This window comes from Botryllus schlosseri, chromosome 11, assembly GCF_051294905.1.
Source record: "Botryllus schlosseri isolate E-star chromosome 11, Bs_hap1, whole genome shotgun sequence".
NCBI lineage: Eukaryota > Metazoa > Chordata > Ascidiacea > Stolidobranchia > Styelidae > Botryllus > Botryllus schlosseri.
The window spans coordinates 11759090-11773877 of record NC_137246.1 but is presented as its reverse complement, the minus strand read 5'-3'; the positions used below and the strand labels follow the sequence as shown (position 1 = coordinate 11773877).

At 38.8% G+C, this 14788-nt stretch overlaps 2 protein-coding genes across 2 annotated transcripts; one reads left to right on the top strand and one right to left on the bottom strand.

The window, feature by feature from the left end:
* Positions 1-5092: 5092 nt before the first annotated feature.
* Positions 5093-6456, bottom strand: LOC145450792 (uncharacterized). Its single transcript, XM_080329299.1, has 4 exons — positions 6350-6456; positions 6124-6288; positions 5568-5735; positions 5093-5462 (listed from the first exon to the last, which is right to left on the bottom strand). Exons 1-4 carry the CDS (start codon positions 6410-6412, stop codon positions 5193-5195), a joined length of 666 nt encoding a protein of 221 aa, XP_080185425.1. The 5' UTR covers positions 6413-6456; the 3' UTR covers positions 5093-5192.
* A 6283-nt stretch (positions 6457-12739) lies between these two features.
* On the top strand, positions 12740-14116 carry LOC145449461 (uncharacterized). Its single transcript, XM_080327826.1, has 4 exons — positions 12740-12877; positions 12939-13103; positions 13492-13659; positions 13765-14116. Exons 1-4 carry the CDS (start codon positions 12764-12766, stop codon positions 14032-14034), a joined length of 717 nt encoding a protein of 238 aa, XP_080183952.1. The 5' UTR covers positions 12740-12763; the 3' UTR covers positions 14035-14116.
* Positions 14117-14788: the final 672 nt, after the last annotated feature.

Here is a 14788-nt window from a genome sequence, read left to right as displayed (position 1 = left end):
TCCTTGCAAACTGGGCCCAGTGATATACACCATTACAGCAGACCCACAATATACTCAAGCAACAATAATATTGACCTATATTCTTTGAAAAAAAATTCGCGCCGGGCGCGGCTAGTGGCCCGCGCGATGGTTCGTCAATTGCATGTGGCCCTTTGGGCGAAAAGGTTGTTCACCCCTGCCCTAGGGTGTACGATACACCCGGTTGAAGACTCGCTTGATAACGATAACGTCACATGTTCATGCTGGATTACGATATTGTGACGATTATAGCCGGCCAATGAGCGATCGCCACGTGTCCAGCCACGCCCACTTTCCAATTTAAATATTCCCGCTTTTTTTTTTCAATTTTTATTTTTTTGTCTCGAATTTCAGTGGATTATGAGAATTGAACCGAGAATTGAACCGAGGACCTCCCGACTCAGATATGAAAACGCGCCTTCTCCTGGAATCGAACCGAGAACCTCATGTATTATAGACCACAACTGTAACAATTACACTACCGCGCTCGCTGAGAAATTCCGTCCGTACTGAACCTTTAACGGCGAATGAAAACGGCTCCTCTCCCTGACTCGAACCGAGGACCCTACGACTTGTAGAAGGAAACCGTAACCATTACACTATCGCGCTCGCTGCCAATCCCTGTCTGTATTGAAGGTTTTAAAAAAAGGTTGTCTAATAAGGCGCAAGCATTGGAAACACATTTGTTATTGGTGCGACAATCACCATATATTTTTAGGGATATCCATATGATAATGGTCCCTATTGACCTCAGAAAAGGATTCAGGTCCATTTTCCGGCCTCAAGAAAGCTACCATTAAATTAGAGATGGCTACCGTACGCTTCCGAGCCCGCGCTCTCAATTGTAAGGCGAGGCGACGAGTGTACCAGTACCATTACAGACGTACAACGAACGATCAATGTAAGTGGCTCTGTAAATCATGAGCAATAATAAGCGACGAGTGTGCCATCGACATTATAGACGTACAAACGAGCATATTCAACTAGCATTGATGCTTTATCGATATAGCGCAGTATGTGTAGCTGGATGCTAACCAATTCGCATTTAACAATGCGACCCGCGCACAATTATGTAGCCCGATTTTCGTTGAATATTGACGACCTCAATAAATCGAATGAGCTCTTTTCCGCAGACATCTATGACACAGCTGTCAGTCCAGTGGACACGAACTTGAGATTCCGTAGGGTTAAATTCCGCATCAAATAAGATCAGAGCGCCTTTTCTCGCTTTCAGGATTTGGACTGATGCGTCCGGCCTATGTCTCAACACTACAATATGTGGTAACACGAACCTGTGCACACGTACAGTTGTTATTTGTAGTGTCATCGTCGCCCGCCAATGCGATAAACTCCCAACGGCTGACACATTGGTCTTCAATCTAATACCAGCATATTTTTTGTAGGTCGAGAACAAGGGTAATTTAATTGCAACTAAAATGCCTGCGGCTTGTTTTGGCTCGAGGGTCGAATGCAACATATGAATCCATTCGCGTTACGCACTATAGCCTATTTAGGATGATGAGCCAAAACGCGTAGGCGAGGACACGGAGATAATAACTAGCCTATATATTTAGAACAAATCAAGCATTGATTTCACGATAACGTATTCGTTATACCGTCATAAAAATTTAGCGAGTTTTATAAGCTGCTTATCCTCAATAACCAATTTGCGGAAATTAGTGAAGAAGTGGATTGTACAGATTCTTAGAACTGCACGACAATCTGGTTATAGATTTGCTGATGCTACCTGCTGCCAGCATCATAACCAAGCAACCTTTACTTACCCGTCAGCTAATGTCTTACTATGTAAAACATGCATTCTACACGTTCTTCCGTGTAGACGAACGTAATTTACCGATGTCCTAAATATTCAATTAATTCGGTTACTTTATGTGGCAGCTCATAATTTGAAATCAGCAACGACTTCATTACATTACAAGTCTTACAGTTTACGTTACTTCTTGCTCGTTTCTTTACTGCAAAAAGCGTTTATATTCAACTCGTCGCATTTTAGATTGCTTCGAGTCGTGGCGGTAGTTATGAATAAGTTAATATTGTGCCTACTGCCCATGTGCACCTATAGATGCGGAATCTACTTAACACGCGCATGGATCGCTTATTTCAAACAAATCGCATAAAGTAATAAACGTGCTGGAGTTGTCAATCTAAAATCACATTCATGATACGAAATGAGTCATCGCCATTTTGAATTTATGATATGTTTATAAACTACATTTGAAAATGCGTGGGCCCCGAAGTCAGGTTATTGCAACAGCTATAAAAAAAAAAGTAACATAGTGAGTTTAATTAGGTCGATAAAATATTATATATTTTTCGAATACATTTCATCCATATCTACAAATATATCTTGATGCTATCGTGAGCCACTAAAATGTTCTCCGCATGCGATCCGCTAACCGTAGTTTGCTCATCCCTGGTTTTAATCATAATCTTTCGAGTAAGTTCTGTTGGTAGGCAAGCCCTACCAGAATATATTTTGATAAAGGCAAGAGTAAATCGTTATCGAGCACCTTTCGTTATCAACTTCTTCAGTAACTCAAAATCGGTGACCGATCGCGACCTCTCGGAATAAATGAACAACATGCAATATGAACAGGACATGAAGCTACGATGTCCGATAATTCCTTTCAATTAAAGTAGAAGTATAGCCATTTCCGACCGAGTAAAACGTTACTCGGCATTGCGCTCTCGATAATAGTGAGAAATGATATTCGTTTACTTTCGATAATATCCAACATACGGACTCATGTCGAGGGCAATTTTCAGAACTCTAATATCGCATAGCCTAACTTTGCAATATTTTTCGATTTATTTAGTCATGTTTTCCTTGCGATAGCCATTCAGCATCGCGAAAATTCATAGTACAATTTAGAATAAACTGCTAACTTTTATCAAGGTCTTTGAAAAGTGCTTTTCAACATTTAACTATCATGACATAGTAAACTTCTACTCAAGTACGAGAAGTAGCGATTGTAAGGTGATTAGAAAATAAGTATTACGGGTCCAGTTTTGCCTAAAACCTAAATCGCAACACGTTATCTGATCCATTCCGAATGACGAGATTAAATATCCCTGAAAAATGAATAATATTCATAATATTCACATTGCTATACATAAAATTTGCTCTGACATTGCCCATAGTGACCATTTAGAATTGGATAGTAAAGGAGTCGAAATTTCTTCGATGCGCCTAGTGCACTAATTCGAGTGCTGAAATCCGAATCGACTAATTTGTTATAATGATTCGAGTCGAGTAGTAAAATTTAATTAGCGAGCACTGAAATTACAGTAATATAGTTATATCACCGATACGAAATTTGGTAGCCATTTCCCCGGAATAGTAATCAGTCCGAAACATTATGATAAATAGATAAGGTTGAAGAAATATAAAAATATCATCAATGGTGTATGTATTATGAAACTGGAAATATTGTATTTGTGGTAGCACGCAATTGGTTTCCAATTCGTAATTTCAACCGCATCGGCAGTTTTTTCATAAAAATAAATAAACAAATACTTTGATACTAATTTCAAAATAACGCAAATCTCTTAATGAATGTCCCTTGAATAGTAATTAATCCAAAACATTATCATGCAAGGTCCGAGAAACATAAAAATATCATTAATGTGGTATGCATTGTGAAACAGGCAATATTTTCTTTGCGGTGACCAGGGAATATGTTCTAATTCGTAATTTCAACCCCATCATCATTCTCTCATAATAATGAATTAGCAAATCCTTGGATCCTAATTTTCAAAGTAGCTTAGATCTCTGAATGAGCTCTGACTCGCTGTTATCTTCAAACCATGGAATTATTACGAGTATCACCATCGCTCACTGAAGAAAGGGATGAAATTATATCCGGGGCATATTCCTTGGCCAGGAATTTTATCATGTACTAACTAGACGGGGCGAGCGTTAAAGCAAATACGAAAGCGGAGGCAACCTTACGGCGAGTTAGTGATGAAATGTTCGAGCGACATCGAACTGTCGTAAACGCAATCTCTAAACGTCTCCGATACAGTATTGTTGAAGTCAACGAAAAATATGAAGAATATTCTGCGGAAGAGCGGATGTTCCTGATGATAGCTGACGGAATTTTTAAAGATACCCAAGAGAATTGCGGTCGGATCGTATCTGTGTTCGTGCTCGGTAGCATTCTTGCTCGCAAAAACGAGGATGAGCATCACGGTGATAATATAGAAGGTATCATACAGTCAGTCGGGAATTACATTGGTAGTAGAAGGCGAAAGTGGATAGCGGAAAATGGAGGATGGGTAAGCGATTTTACATGGCCTGATAAGGATTTGGCAATTATCATTTAGCTTGAGGTACTGTGTATCTGCTCTCGAGAGTCCATACCACCTATCGATAATGAAACTTAGCTTGCACTTCACAATTCGGTTTTCAATTTACATTTTGTCATAAGGCACAGTAATTTACATTCCAAGCGCTCCGAACTTTGAATTACCTAGCAAGTATACGGTAACTTTCCTCTGCAAGATTAGGAAGGCTTACATTCTTTTGTTTGTTTCAGGACAGTTTTGTAGGATTTTTTGATAACGCAGCTTTCGATGATAGTAAAGTTTGGAAGAGGCTCATGCTTGTTGGAATTGGACTGACGTCTATTGCAATGGCAATAACAAGATCATGGATAGTCCTTTGCCGTACATCATGTAATATTTTTTAAATAATATATTTCTTCGCCGCTTAATTACATAAATTTTACTGTAGGACGGATGCAGTTTCTTCTGAGATTACATTAAAGATTGCTCCATAAACCGTCTTTATCTCGAACATTTTCCTTTTTCAAATTTATACAGCTACGTAAGGAAATTGCTAGGTTACCTAGAAAACGCCGCAGGTCAAATTTGATCCAATTCCGACCATAGTAGCGACAAGGAGTTATGACAGCTCAAAATGATCCATCTTTCGAAGCCAAATATCGTTGGTTCTCCACGACCAAATATCGTGTTCTATAAATATTGTTTATATGGAACAGATATAGATGTTGCTATTTTGTTGTTATCTGCGAAGAATACTTTGCTCAGTAATTAATTTCACGGGGATTCTAAACCTCAATACATACAAGTGAGCAAAGTTACATTAATTTGCGTTAACCTGTAGTGTTATGTAACTACCTACAATTCTATCAAGACGTAGCGAACACGACAAGTAATATGGAGTGAAGGAATAAGGGCGCGAAATTCCAATGTATATATGCATATTTAGGCGGAAATATCGTCTTACCGGACGAATGCAATTGTTTCCTTAAAGTTTTCCTGTCTACGCCATTCAAGCGCGGTAAGATCAGTTTGAGTTGGCGACATTCAGGATGATATTTCAAGAAGCTCTGAATGATAGTCACATATTCCTCGTCGATTCTTGTTCTATCGCTGTCACTGAGGTCGAATACCTTTAGCTGTTCATTGAATAATTGAATATTAGGCGGTTTAGGTCAATTTCATAAACGAAATCTGAACTAAATTGCTTTATTGAGAACCATGAGAGAGCAGAAAGAACTTACTGTAGTGCATCGCTTGCCCATCTCTTCACTAAGATTCCTGATTTGCATGGAAAGCATCTTGCAATTACTCAGGTTGAATTTTTCGACGCGGGTTTTGTGCAGGATTTCAGTTACTGTTTTGTAGCAGGAGGAAATGTCGGGATTTCTACTCAAATCCAGCGAATGCAGCTAAAACACAGTGTGATGTTCAGATATTTTACGACGCTACAAACCACTCAGTTGCAGTAATAATAATATTTATCGACGACAGAGCAATATTATCAATTTCTTCGCCTCATCGCAAAACTGGTGTAATACAGAAAATAATGAACGTCTATAGGATATCGAAGAAACGGCGGAAACTAGCATTAATATGAATGAGCGATGGAAAATCTTTCACTCATAAGCAAGGACACTTTTCATCAGCAGACGTGATCAGGAATGCCTTATTGATGATAAATTCGCTCGCCAAATGCAATGCCATGCCTGACGTTGCTTGGAACTCGCATTAGTTGCAAACTATGCTTGATTATTTCACTAGTAAGAAAACAAAACAGATCTAGCTAAAATGGATCACCTCATGATTACCGAGACCATTGTTCAACGACGTTAATGAATGTTCATCCAATTCGCAAGCTGAAAGTCGAACTGCCTTCGTGTTATGCCTTTTCGCGAAACGTCCGATTTCTTGCAATCCTACCGGTTCCAAATCCGTATTGTAACTTAGATCGAGTTTATCAACCTACAAAATACAGCAAATTATTCTGAAAACGACACACAAAATTGCGGAAACGAGTGGCTACCTCGATTTCACCAAAACATTCAAAAGCATGAATTTCCTCCGGTGTGAGGTCGCATCCTTTCATCACAAGAGTAACCGCTCTGTCTTTACAAAATAAGGGCGGCAGTGCAGCCATCCACTCTTCATCCAGACGATTATAGCTGATGTCGAGATATTGGAGCTAAACGAATATGGGATACTGACAACTTACGATCAGAATTAATCGGGGATGAAGACAAACAGTACAAACTTATAACAGAGAAATGTTGATTAGCCAGTCACGTCATAATAGATTGGCGAAATGTTCTGAGATTAAAATAGAATTTCTGTGATTCGTCTCAAATGGTCTCTTTGCAAGCAGTCATAAAGAATGTGACTATTGACCACTACTGAACAACAATCGCTCAAGACAAGATCCATATACCTTACTGTTTTTGACCTGCATGGCGACGAAATCCTTTGACCGCAAGTGCGAGTTCACAAGTGACAAATAGGTTAGATCGCTTGAAATAATAGTCCCGAGTTGCGTAAAGTTGATGTTTTCGCCGTAGCTGAGATCGAGTTTTTGCAATTTAACCTATGGGAATGAGGTAATAAAAGTCTCATATCGAAAGGATTTATACTAGATTAGTGTTCGGATATTTTCATCGCCAATACCTGACGCTGTCTGATAAGTTGATTCAAAACGATCAGAAAATCGTTAGATCCGCTACTTTCTCCCAGGTTGAGTTCCGTCGAGCCACACTTCTTCATCAACTCGCAGATGGCTGGCAGGAGTTGGTCAATGCCATCGTGGGCTGTGACGCTGACTTTTTTTTATTTGGACCTGGACGAGTGCAAAATTTTCCCTCATAAAACAGTAATTGAGGTGATGAATAATTAAACCCTCATAAACTCTCACTAGTCTAGTATGACTATTGCGATAAAGGGCTACACCGGTGCGCGATTGAGCATTGTTCGGTACGATACCTTCAATTCACGCGTAGTAACAATATTAATATGAAACAATGCGGTCATGATGAAGGTTTTTTTAAAGCCCGCTATGTATATTATACGGATAAACATGCTTAAATTGAACGTGGGTTTATAATGCTCAGTGACTTTGAGCGGTATCTGTAAATGTGTTTACCTCAAATTCAAATTCGCGAACATGAATTTCCTCCGGTGTGAGGTCGCATCCTTTCATCACAAGAGTAACCGCTCTGTCTTTACAAAATAAGGGCGGCAGTGCAGCCATACACTCTTCATCCAGACGATTATAGCTGATATCGAGATATTGGAGCTAAACGAATATGGGAAACTGACAACTTACGACCAGAATTAATCGGGGATGAAGACAAACAGTACAAACTTATAACAGAGAAATGTTGATTAGCCAGTCACGTCATAATAGATTGGCGAAATGTTCTGAGATTAAAATAGAATTTCTGTGATTCGTCTCAAATGGTCTCTTTGCAAGCAGTCATAAAGAATGTGACTATTGACCACTACTGAACAACAATCGCTCAAGACAAGATCCATATACCTTACTGTTTTTGACCTGCATGGCGACGAAATCCTTTGACCGCAAGTGCGAGTTCACAAGTGACAAATAGGTTAGATCGCTTGAAATAATAGTCCCGAGTTGCGTAAAGTTGATGTTTTCGCCGTAGCTGAGATCGAGTTTTTGCAATTTAACCTATGGGAATGAGGTAATAAAAGTCTCATATCGAAAGGATTTATACTAGATTAGTGTCCGGATATTTTCATCGCCAATACCTGATGCTGTCTGATAAGTTGACTCAAAACGATCAGAAAATCGTTAGATCCGCTACTTTCTCCCAGGTTGAGTTCCGTCGAGCCACACTTCTTCATCAACTCGCAGATGGCTGGCAGGAGTTTGTCAATGCCATCGTGGGCTGTGACGCTGACTTTTTTTATTTGGACCTGGACGAGTGCAAAACTTTCCCCCATAAAATAGTAATTGAGGTGATGAATAATTAAACCCTCATCAACTCTCACTAGTCTAGTATGACTATTGCGATAAATGGCTACACCGGTGCGCGATTGAGCATTGTTCGGTACGATACCTTCAATTCACGCGTAGTAACAATATTAATATGAAACAATGCGGTCATGATGAAGGTTTTTTTAAAGCCCGCTATGTATATTATACGGATAAACATGCTTAAATTGAACGTGGGTTTATAATGCTCAGTGACTTTGAGCGGTATGTGTAAATGTGTTTACCTCGAATTCAAATTCGCCAATTTGGTCCAATATCATCTTTACAAGGTTTTCATTGAGATGGCATTGGCGGAATTCTAACTCGTACATGCGAGATTTCTCCATGAGACCATTCACGATATTCTTTACATCCAATTCAGTCGTAGTTTTATGATAGATCCCACAAGGAATTTCAACTTCATCATGATCCATAAGTATTGATTGATGGTACATCCTGTTATCACCTTTAGCATATGTGAATCATAAATAATTCATGATCAGGAAATAAAATTAATATTAATTCTAATCAACCTCCAATGTGATTTTTGTGTCGGACTATTTCAATAAGTCGGATAAAATGATGATACGTGACATATATACTCAAGCAAGAAACCGCTCCAGTACCAACACCACCACGTATGCCAATAACATATGACTGAATCATGGTAGTTTGAAGAGTTTAGTCAGCCATTGTACAGTTTATGCGCTATGAGAATATCGAGTTAATCCAATTACACCATCATAAAATTTATCCAAGAGTCAAAATTATATTATTTTTCAGTATTGTATGACCGAAATTATTAGAAATAAACATCCAAAAAGTTTAAGCTTCGGTTTTTACTTTATGAGAATAATTTTATATACTTTATTATAGTCATGGTAGGGTGCTTGTAATAACGAAGGTGTTTTTAACAACAAGCTATCAATAACTTCACAAATGACACAAGCTAATTGATAAATTTTGAAATTGCCTGTAAGATATTAAGCTAATTATCAGAGTCGACGGCGATAAAACTATTTTACTTGAGTAATATTTATCGCTACATAAATATCGTTATGCCTTTGATACGATGTAAATAGTTATCTCGTGCGGCGTCCGTTGCGTGTCGTCACCCATCGTACACCGTCAAGGAATAAGCTACCCGGTGCCGTTGAGTTGTGATTATTTGGCGTAGACTTAAGTTGTGATATTGCAAATTTTGAGGTTCTAAGATGGGTCCATTCGGGTAAAAAGGAGCCCACGAATGCAATAAAGAGACAATTCTGAGGATGCCGCCCGCCCCGCTCGGGGTTCGGGGCAATAAAAGGGATTAAATAGGGGCGGGCGGCATCCTCAGAATTGTCTCTTTATTGCATTCGTGGGCTCCTTTTTACCCGAATGGACCCATCTTAGAACCTCAAAATTTGCAATATCACAACTTAAGTCTACGCCAAATAATCACAACTCAACGGCACCGGGTAGCTTATTCCTTGACGGTGTACGATGGGTGACGACACGCAACGGACGCCGCACGAGATAACTATTTACATCGTATCAAAGGCATAACGATATTTATGTAGCGATAAATATTACTCAAGTAAAATAGTTTTATCGCCGTCGACTCTGATAATTAGCTTAATATCTTACAGGCAATTTCAAAATTTATCAATTAGCTTGTGTCATTTGTGAAGTTATTGATAGCTTGTTGTTAAAAACACCTTCGTTATTACAAGCACCCTACCATGACTATAATAAAGTATATAAAATTATTCTCATAAAGTAAAAACCGAAGCTTAAACTTTTTGGATGTTTATTTCTAATAATTTCGGTCATACAATACTGAAAAATAATATAATTTTGACTCTTGGATAAATTTTATGATGGTGTAATTGGATTAACTCGATATTCTCATAGCGCATAAACTGTACAATGGCTGACTAAACTCTTCAAACTACCATGATTCAGTCATATGTTATTGGCATACGTGGTGGTGTTGGTACTGGAGCGGTTTCTTGCTTGAGTATATATGTCACGTATCATCATTTTATCCGACTTATTGAAATAGTCCGACACAAAAATCACATTGGAGGTTGATTAGAATTAATATTAATTTTATTTCCTGATCATGAATTATTTATGATTCACATATGCTAAAGGTGATAACAGGATGTACCATCAATCAATACTTATGGATCATGATGAAGTTGAAATTCCTTGTGGGATCTATCATAAAACTACGACTGAATTGGATGTAAAGAATATCGTGAATGGTCTCATGGAGAAATCTCGCATGTACGAGTTAGAATTCCGCCAATGCCATCTCAATGAAAACCTTGTAAAGATGATATTGGACCAAATTGGCGAATTTGAATTCGAGGTAAACACATTTACACATACCGCTCAAAGTCACTGAGCATTATAAACCCACGTTCAATTTAAGCATGTTTATCCGTATAATATACATAGCGGGCTTTAAAAAAACCTTCATCATGACCGCATTGTTTCATATTAATATTGTTACTACGCGTGAATTGAAGGTATCGTACCGAACAATGCTCAATCGCGCACCGGTGTAGCCATTTATCGCAATAGTCATACTAGACTAGTGAGAGTTGATGAGGGTTTAATTATTCATCACCTCAATTACTATTTTATGGGGGAAAGTTTTGCACTCGTCCAGGTCCAAATAAAAAAAGTCAGCGTCACAGCCCACGATGGCATTGACAAACTCCTGCCAGCCATCTGCGAGTTGATGAAGAAGTGTGGCTCGACGGAACTCAACCTGGGAGAAAGTAGCGGATCTAACGATTTTCTGATCGTTTTGAGTCAACTTATCAGACAGCATCAGGTATTGGCGATGAAAATATCCGGACACTAATCTAGTATAAATCCTTTCGATATGAGACTTTTATTACCTCATTCCCATAGGTTAAATTGCAAAAACTCGATCTCAGCTACGGCGAAAACATCAACTTTACGCAACTCGGGACTATTATTTCAAGCGATCTAACCTATTTGTCACTTGTGAACTCGCACTTGCGGTCAAAGGATTTCGTCGCCATGCAGGTCAAAAACAGTAAGGTATATGGATCTTGTCTTGAGCGATTGTTGTTCAGTAGTGGTCAATAGTCACATTCTTTATGACTGCTTGCAAAGAGACCATTTGAGACGAATCACAGAAATTCTATTTTAATCTCAGAACATTTCGCCAATCTATTATGACGTGACTGGCTAATCAACATTTCTCTGTTATAAGTTTGTACTGTTTGTCTTCATCCCCGATTAATTCTGGTCGTAAGTTGTCAGTTTCCCATATTCGTTTAGCTCCAATATCTCGATATCAGCTATAATCGTCTGGATGAAGAGTGTATGGCTGCACTGCCGCCCTTATTTTGTAAAGACAGAGCGGTTACTCTTGTGATGAAAGGATGCGACCTCACACCGGAGGAAATTCATGTTCGCGAATTTGAATTTGAGGTAAACACATTTACAGATACCGCTCAAAGTCACTGAGCATTATAAACCCACGTTCAATTTAAGCATGTTTATCCGTATAATATACATAGCGGGCTTTAAAAAAACCTTCATCATGACCGCATTGTTTCATATTAATATTGTTACTACGCGTGAATTGAAGGTATCGTACCGAACAATGCTCAATCGCGCACCGGTGTAGCCCTTTATCGCAATAGTCATACTAGACTAGTGAGAGTTTATGAGGGTTTAATTATTCATCACCTCAATTACTGTTTTATGAGGGAAAATTTTGCACTCGTCCAGGTCCAAATAAAAAAAAGTCAGCGTCACAGCCCACGATGGCATTGACCAACTCCTGCCAGCCATCTGCGAGTTGATGAAGAAGTGTGGCTCGACGGAACTCAACCTGGGAGAAAGTAGCGGATCTAACGATTTTCTGATCGTTTTGAATCAACTTATCAGACAGCGTCAGGTATTGGCGATGAAAATATCCGAACACTAATCTAGTATAAATCCTTTCGATATGAGACTTTTATTACCTCATTCCCATAGGTTAAATTGCAAAAACTCGATCTCAGCTACGGCGAAAACATCAACTTTACGCAACTCGGGACTATTATTTCAAGCGATCTAACCTATTTGTCACTTGTGAACTCGCACTTGCGGTCAAAGGATTTCGTCGCCATGCAGGTCAAAAACAGTAAGGTATATGGATCTTGTCTTGAGCGATTGTTGTTCAGTAGTGGTCAATAGTCACATTCTTTATGACTGCTTGCAAAGAGACCATTTGAGACGAATCACAGAAATTCTATTTTAATCTCAGAACATTTCGCCAATCTATTATGACGTGACTGGCTAATCAACATTTCTCTGTTATAAGTTTGTACTGTTTGTCTTCATCCCCGATTAATTCTGATCGTAAGTTGTCAGTATCCCATATTCGTTTAGCTCCAATATCTCGACATCAGCTATAATCGTCTGGATGAAGAGTGGATGGCTGCACTGCCGCCCTTATTTTGTAAAGACAGAGCGGTTACTCTTGTGATGAAAGGATGCGACCTCACACCGGAGGAAATTCATGCTTTTGAATGTTTTGGTGAAATCGAGGTAGCCACTCGTTTCCGCAATTTTGTGTGTCGTTTTCAGAATAATTTGCTGTATTTTGTAGGTTGATAAACTCGATCTAAGTTACAATACGGATTTGGAACCGGTAGGATTGCAAGAAATCGGACGTTTCGCGAAAAGGCATAACACGAAGGCAGTTCGACTTTCAGCTTGCGAATTGGATGAACATTCATTAACGTCGTTGAACAATGGTCTCGGTAATCATGAGGTGATCCATTTTAGCTAGATCTGTTTTGTTTTCTTACTAGTGAAATAATCAAGCATAGTTTGCAACTAATGCGAGTTCCAAGCAACGTCAGGCATGGCATTGCATTTGGCGAGCGAATTTATCATCAATAAGGCATTCCTGATCACGTCTGCTGATGAAAAGTGTCCTTGCTTATGAGTGAAAGATTTTCCATCGCTCATTCATATTAATGCTAGTTTCCGCCGTTTCTTCGATATCCTATAGACGTTCATTATTTTCTGTATTACACCAGTTTTGCGATGAGGCGAAGAAATTGATAATATTGCTCTGTCGTCGATAAATATTATTATTACTGCAACTGAGTGGTTTGTAGCGTCGTAAAATATCTGAACATCACACTGTGTTTTAGCTGCATTCGCTGGATTTGAGTAGAAATCCCGACATTTCCTCCTGCTACAAAACAGTAACTGAAATCCTGCACAAAACCCGCGTCGAAGAATTCAACCTGAGTAATTGCAAGATGCTTTCCATGCAAATCAGGAATCTTAGTGAAGAGATGGGCAAGCGATGCACTACAGTAAGTTCTTTCTGCTCTCTCATGGTTCTCAATAAAGCAATTTAGTTCAGATTTCGTTTATGAAATTGACCTAAACCGCCTAATATTCAATTATTCAATGAACAGCTAAAGGTATTCGACCTCAGTGACAGCGATAGAACAAGAATCGACGAGGAATATGTGACTATCATTCAGAGCTTCTTGAAATATCATCCTGAATGTCGCCAACTCAAACTGATCTTACCGCGCTTGAATGGCGTAGACAGGAAAACTTTAAGGAAACAATTGCATTCGTCCGGTAAGACGATATTTCCGCCTAAATATGCATATATACATTGGAATTTCGCGCCCTTATTCCTTCACTCCATATTACTTGTCGTGTTCGCTACGTCTTGATAGAATTGTAGGTAGTTACATAACACTACAGGTTAACGCAAATTAATGTAACTTTGCTCACTTGTATGTATTGAGGTTTAGAATCCCCGTGAAATTAATTACTGAGCAAAGTATTCTTCGCAGATAACAACAAAATAGCAACATCTATATCTGTTCCATATAAACAATATTTATAGAACACGATATTTGGTCGTGGAGAACCAACGATATTTGGCTTCGAAAGATGGATCATTTTGAGCTGTCATAACTCCTTGTCGCTACTATGGTCGGAATTGGATCAAATTTGACCTGCGGCGTTTTCTAGGTAACCTAGCAATTTCCTTACGTAGCTGTATAAATTTGAAAAAGGAAAATGTTCGAGATAAAGACGGTTTATGGAGCAATCTTTAATGTAATCTCAGAAGAAACTGCATCCGTCCTACAGTAAAATTTATGTAATTAAACGGCGAAGAAATATATTATTTAAAAAATATTACATGATGTACGGCAAAGGACTATCCATGATCTTGTTATTGCCATTGCAATAGACGTCAGTCCAATTCCAACAAGCATGAGCCTCTTCCAAACTTTACTATCATCGAAAGCTGCGTTATCAAAAAATCCTACAAAACTGTCCTGAAACAAACAAAAGAATGTAAGCCTTCCTAATCTTGCAGAGGAAAGTTACCGTATACTTGCTAGGTAATTCAAAGTTCGGAGCGCTTGGAATGTAAATTACTGTGCCTTATGACAAAATGTAAATTGAAAACCGAAT

Coding starts and splice junctions, on each gene's coding strand:
- LOC145449461 (XM_080327826.1), top strand. CDS start 12,764: ATGGCTGCACTGCCGCCCTTATTTTGTAAAGACAGAGCGGTTACTCTT. Junction 12,878..12,938: donor AATGTTTTGGTGAAATCGAG/GTAGCCACTCGT, acceptor TGTATTTTGTAG/GTTGATAAACTCGATCTAAG. Junction 13,104..13,491: donor ATGGTCTCGGTAATCATGAG/GTGATCCATTTT, acceptor ACTGTGTTTTAG/CTGCATTCGCTGGATTTGAG.
- LOC145450792 (XM_080329299.1), bottom strand. CDS start 6,412: ATGAAAGGATGCGACCTCACACCGGAGGAAATTCATGCTTTTGAATGT. Junction 6,289..6,349: donor AATGTTTTGGTGAAATCGAG/GTAGCCACTCGT, acceptor TGTATTTTGTAG/GTTGATAAACTCGATCTAAG. Junction 5,736..6,123: donor ATGGTCTCGGTAATCATGAG/GTGATCCATTTT, acceptor ACTGTGTTTTAG/CTGCATTCGCTGGATTTGAG.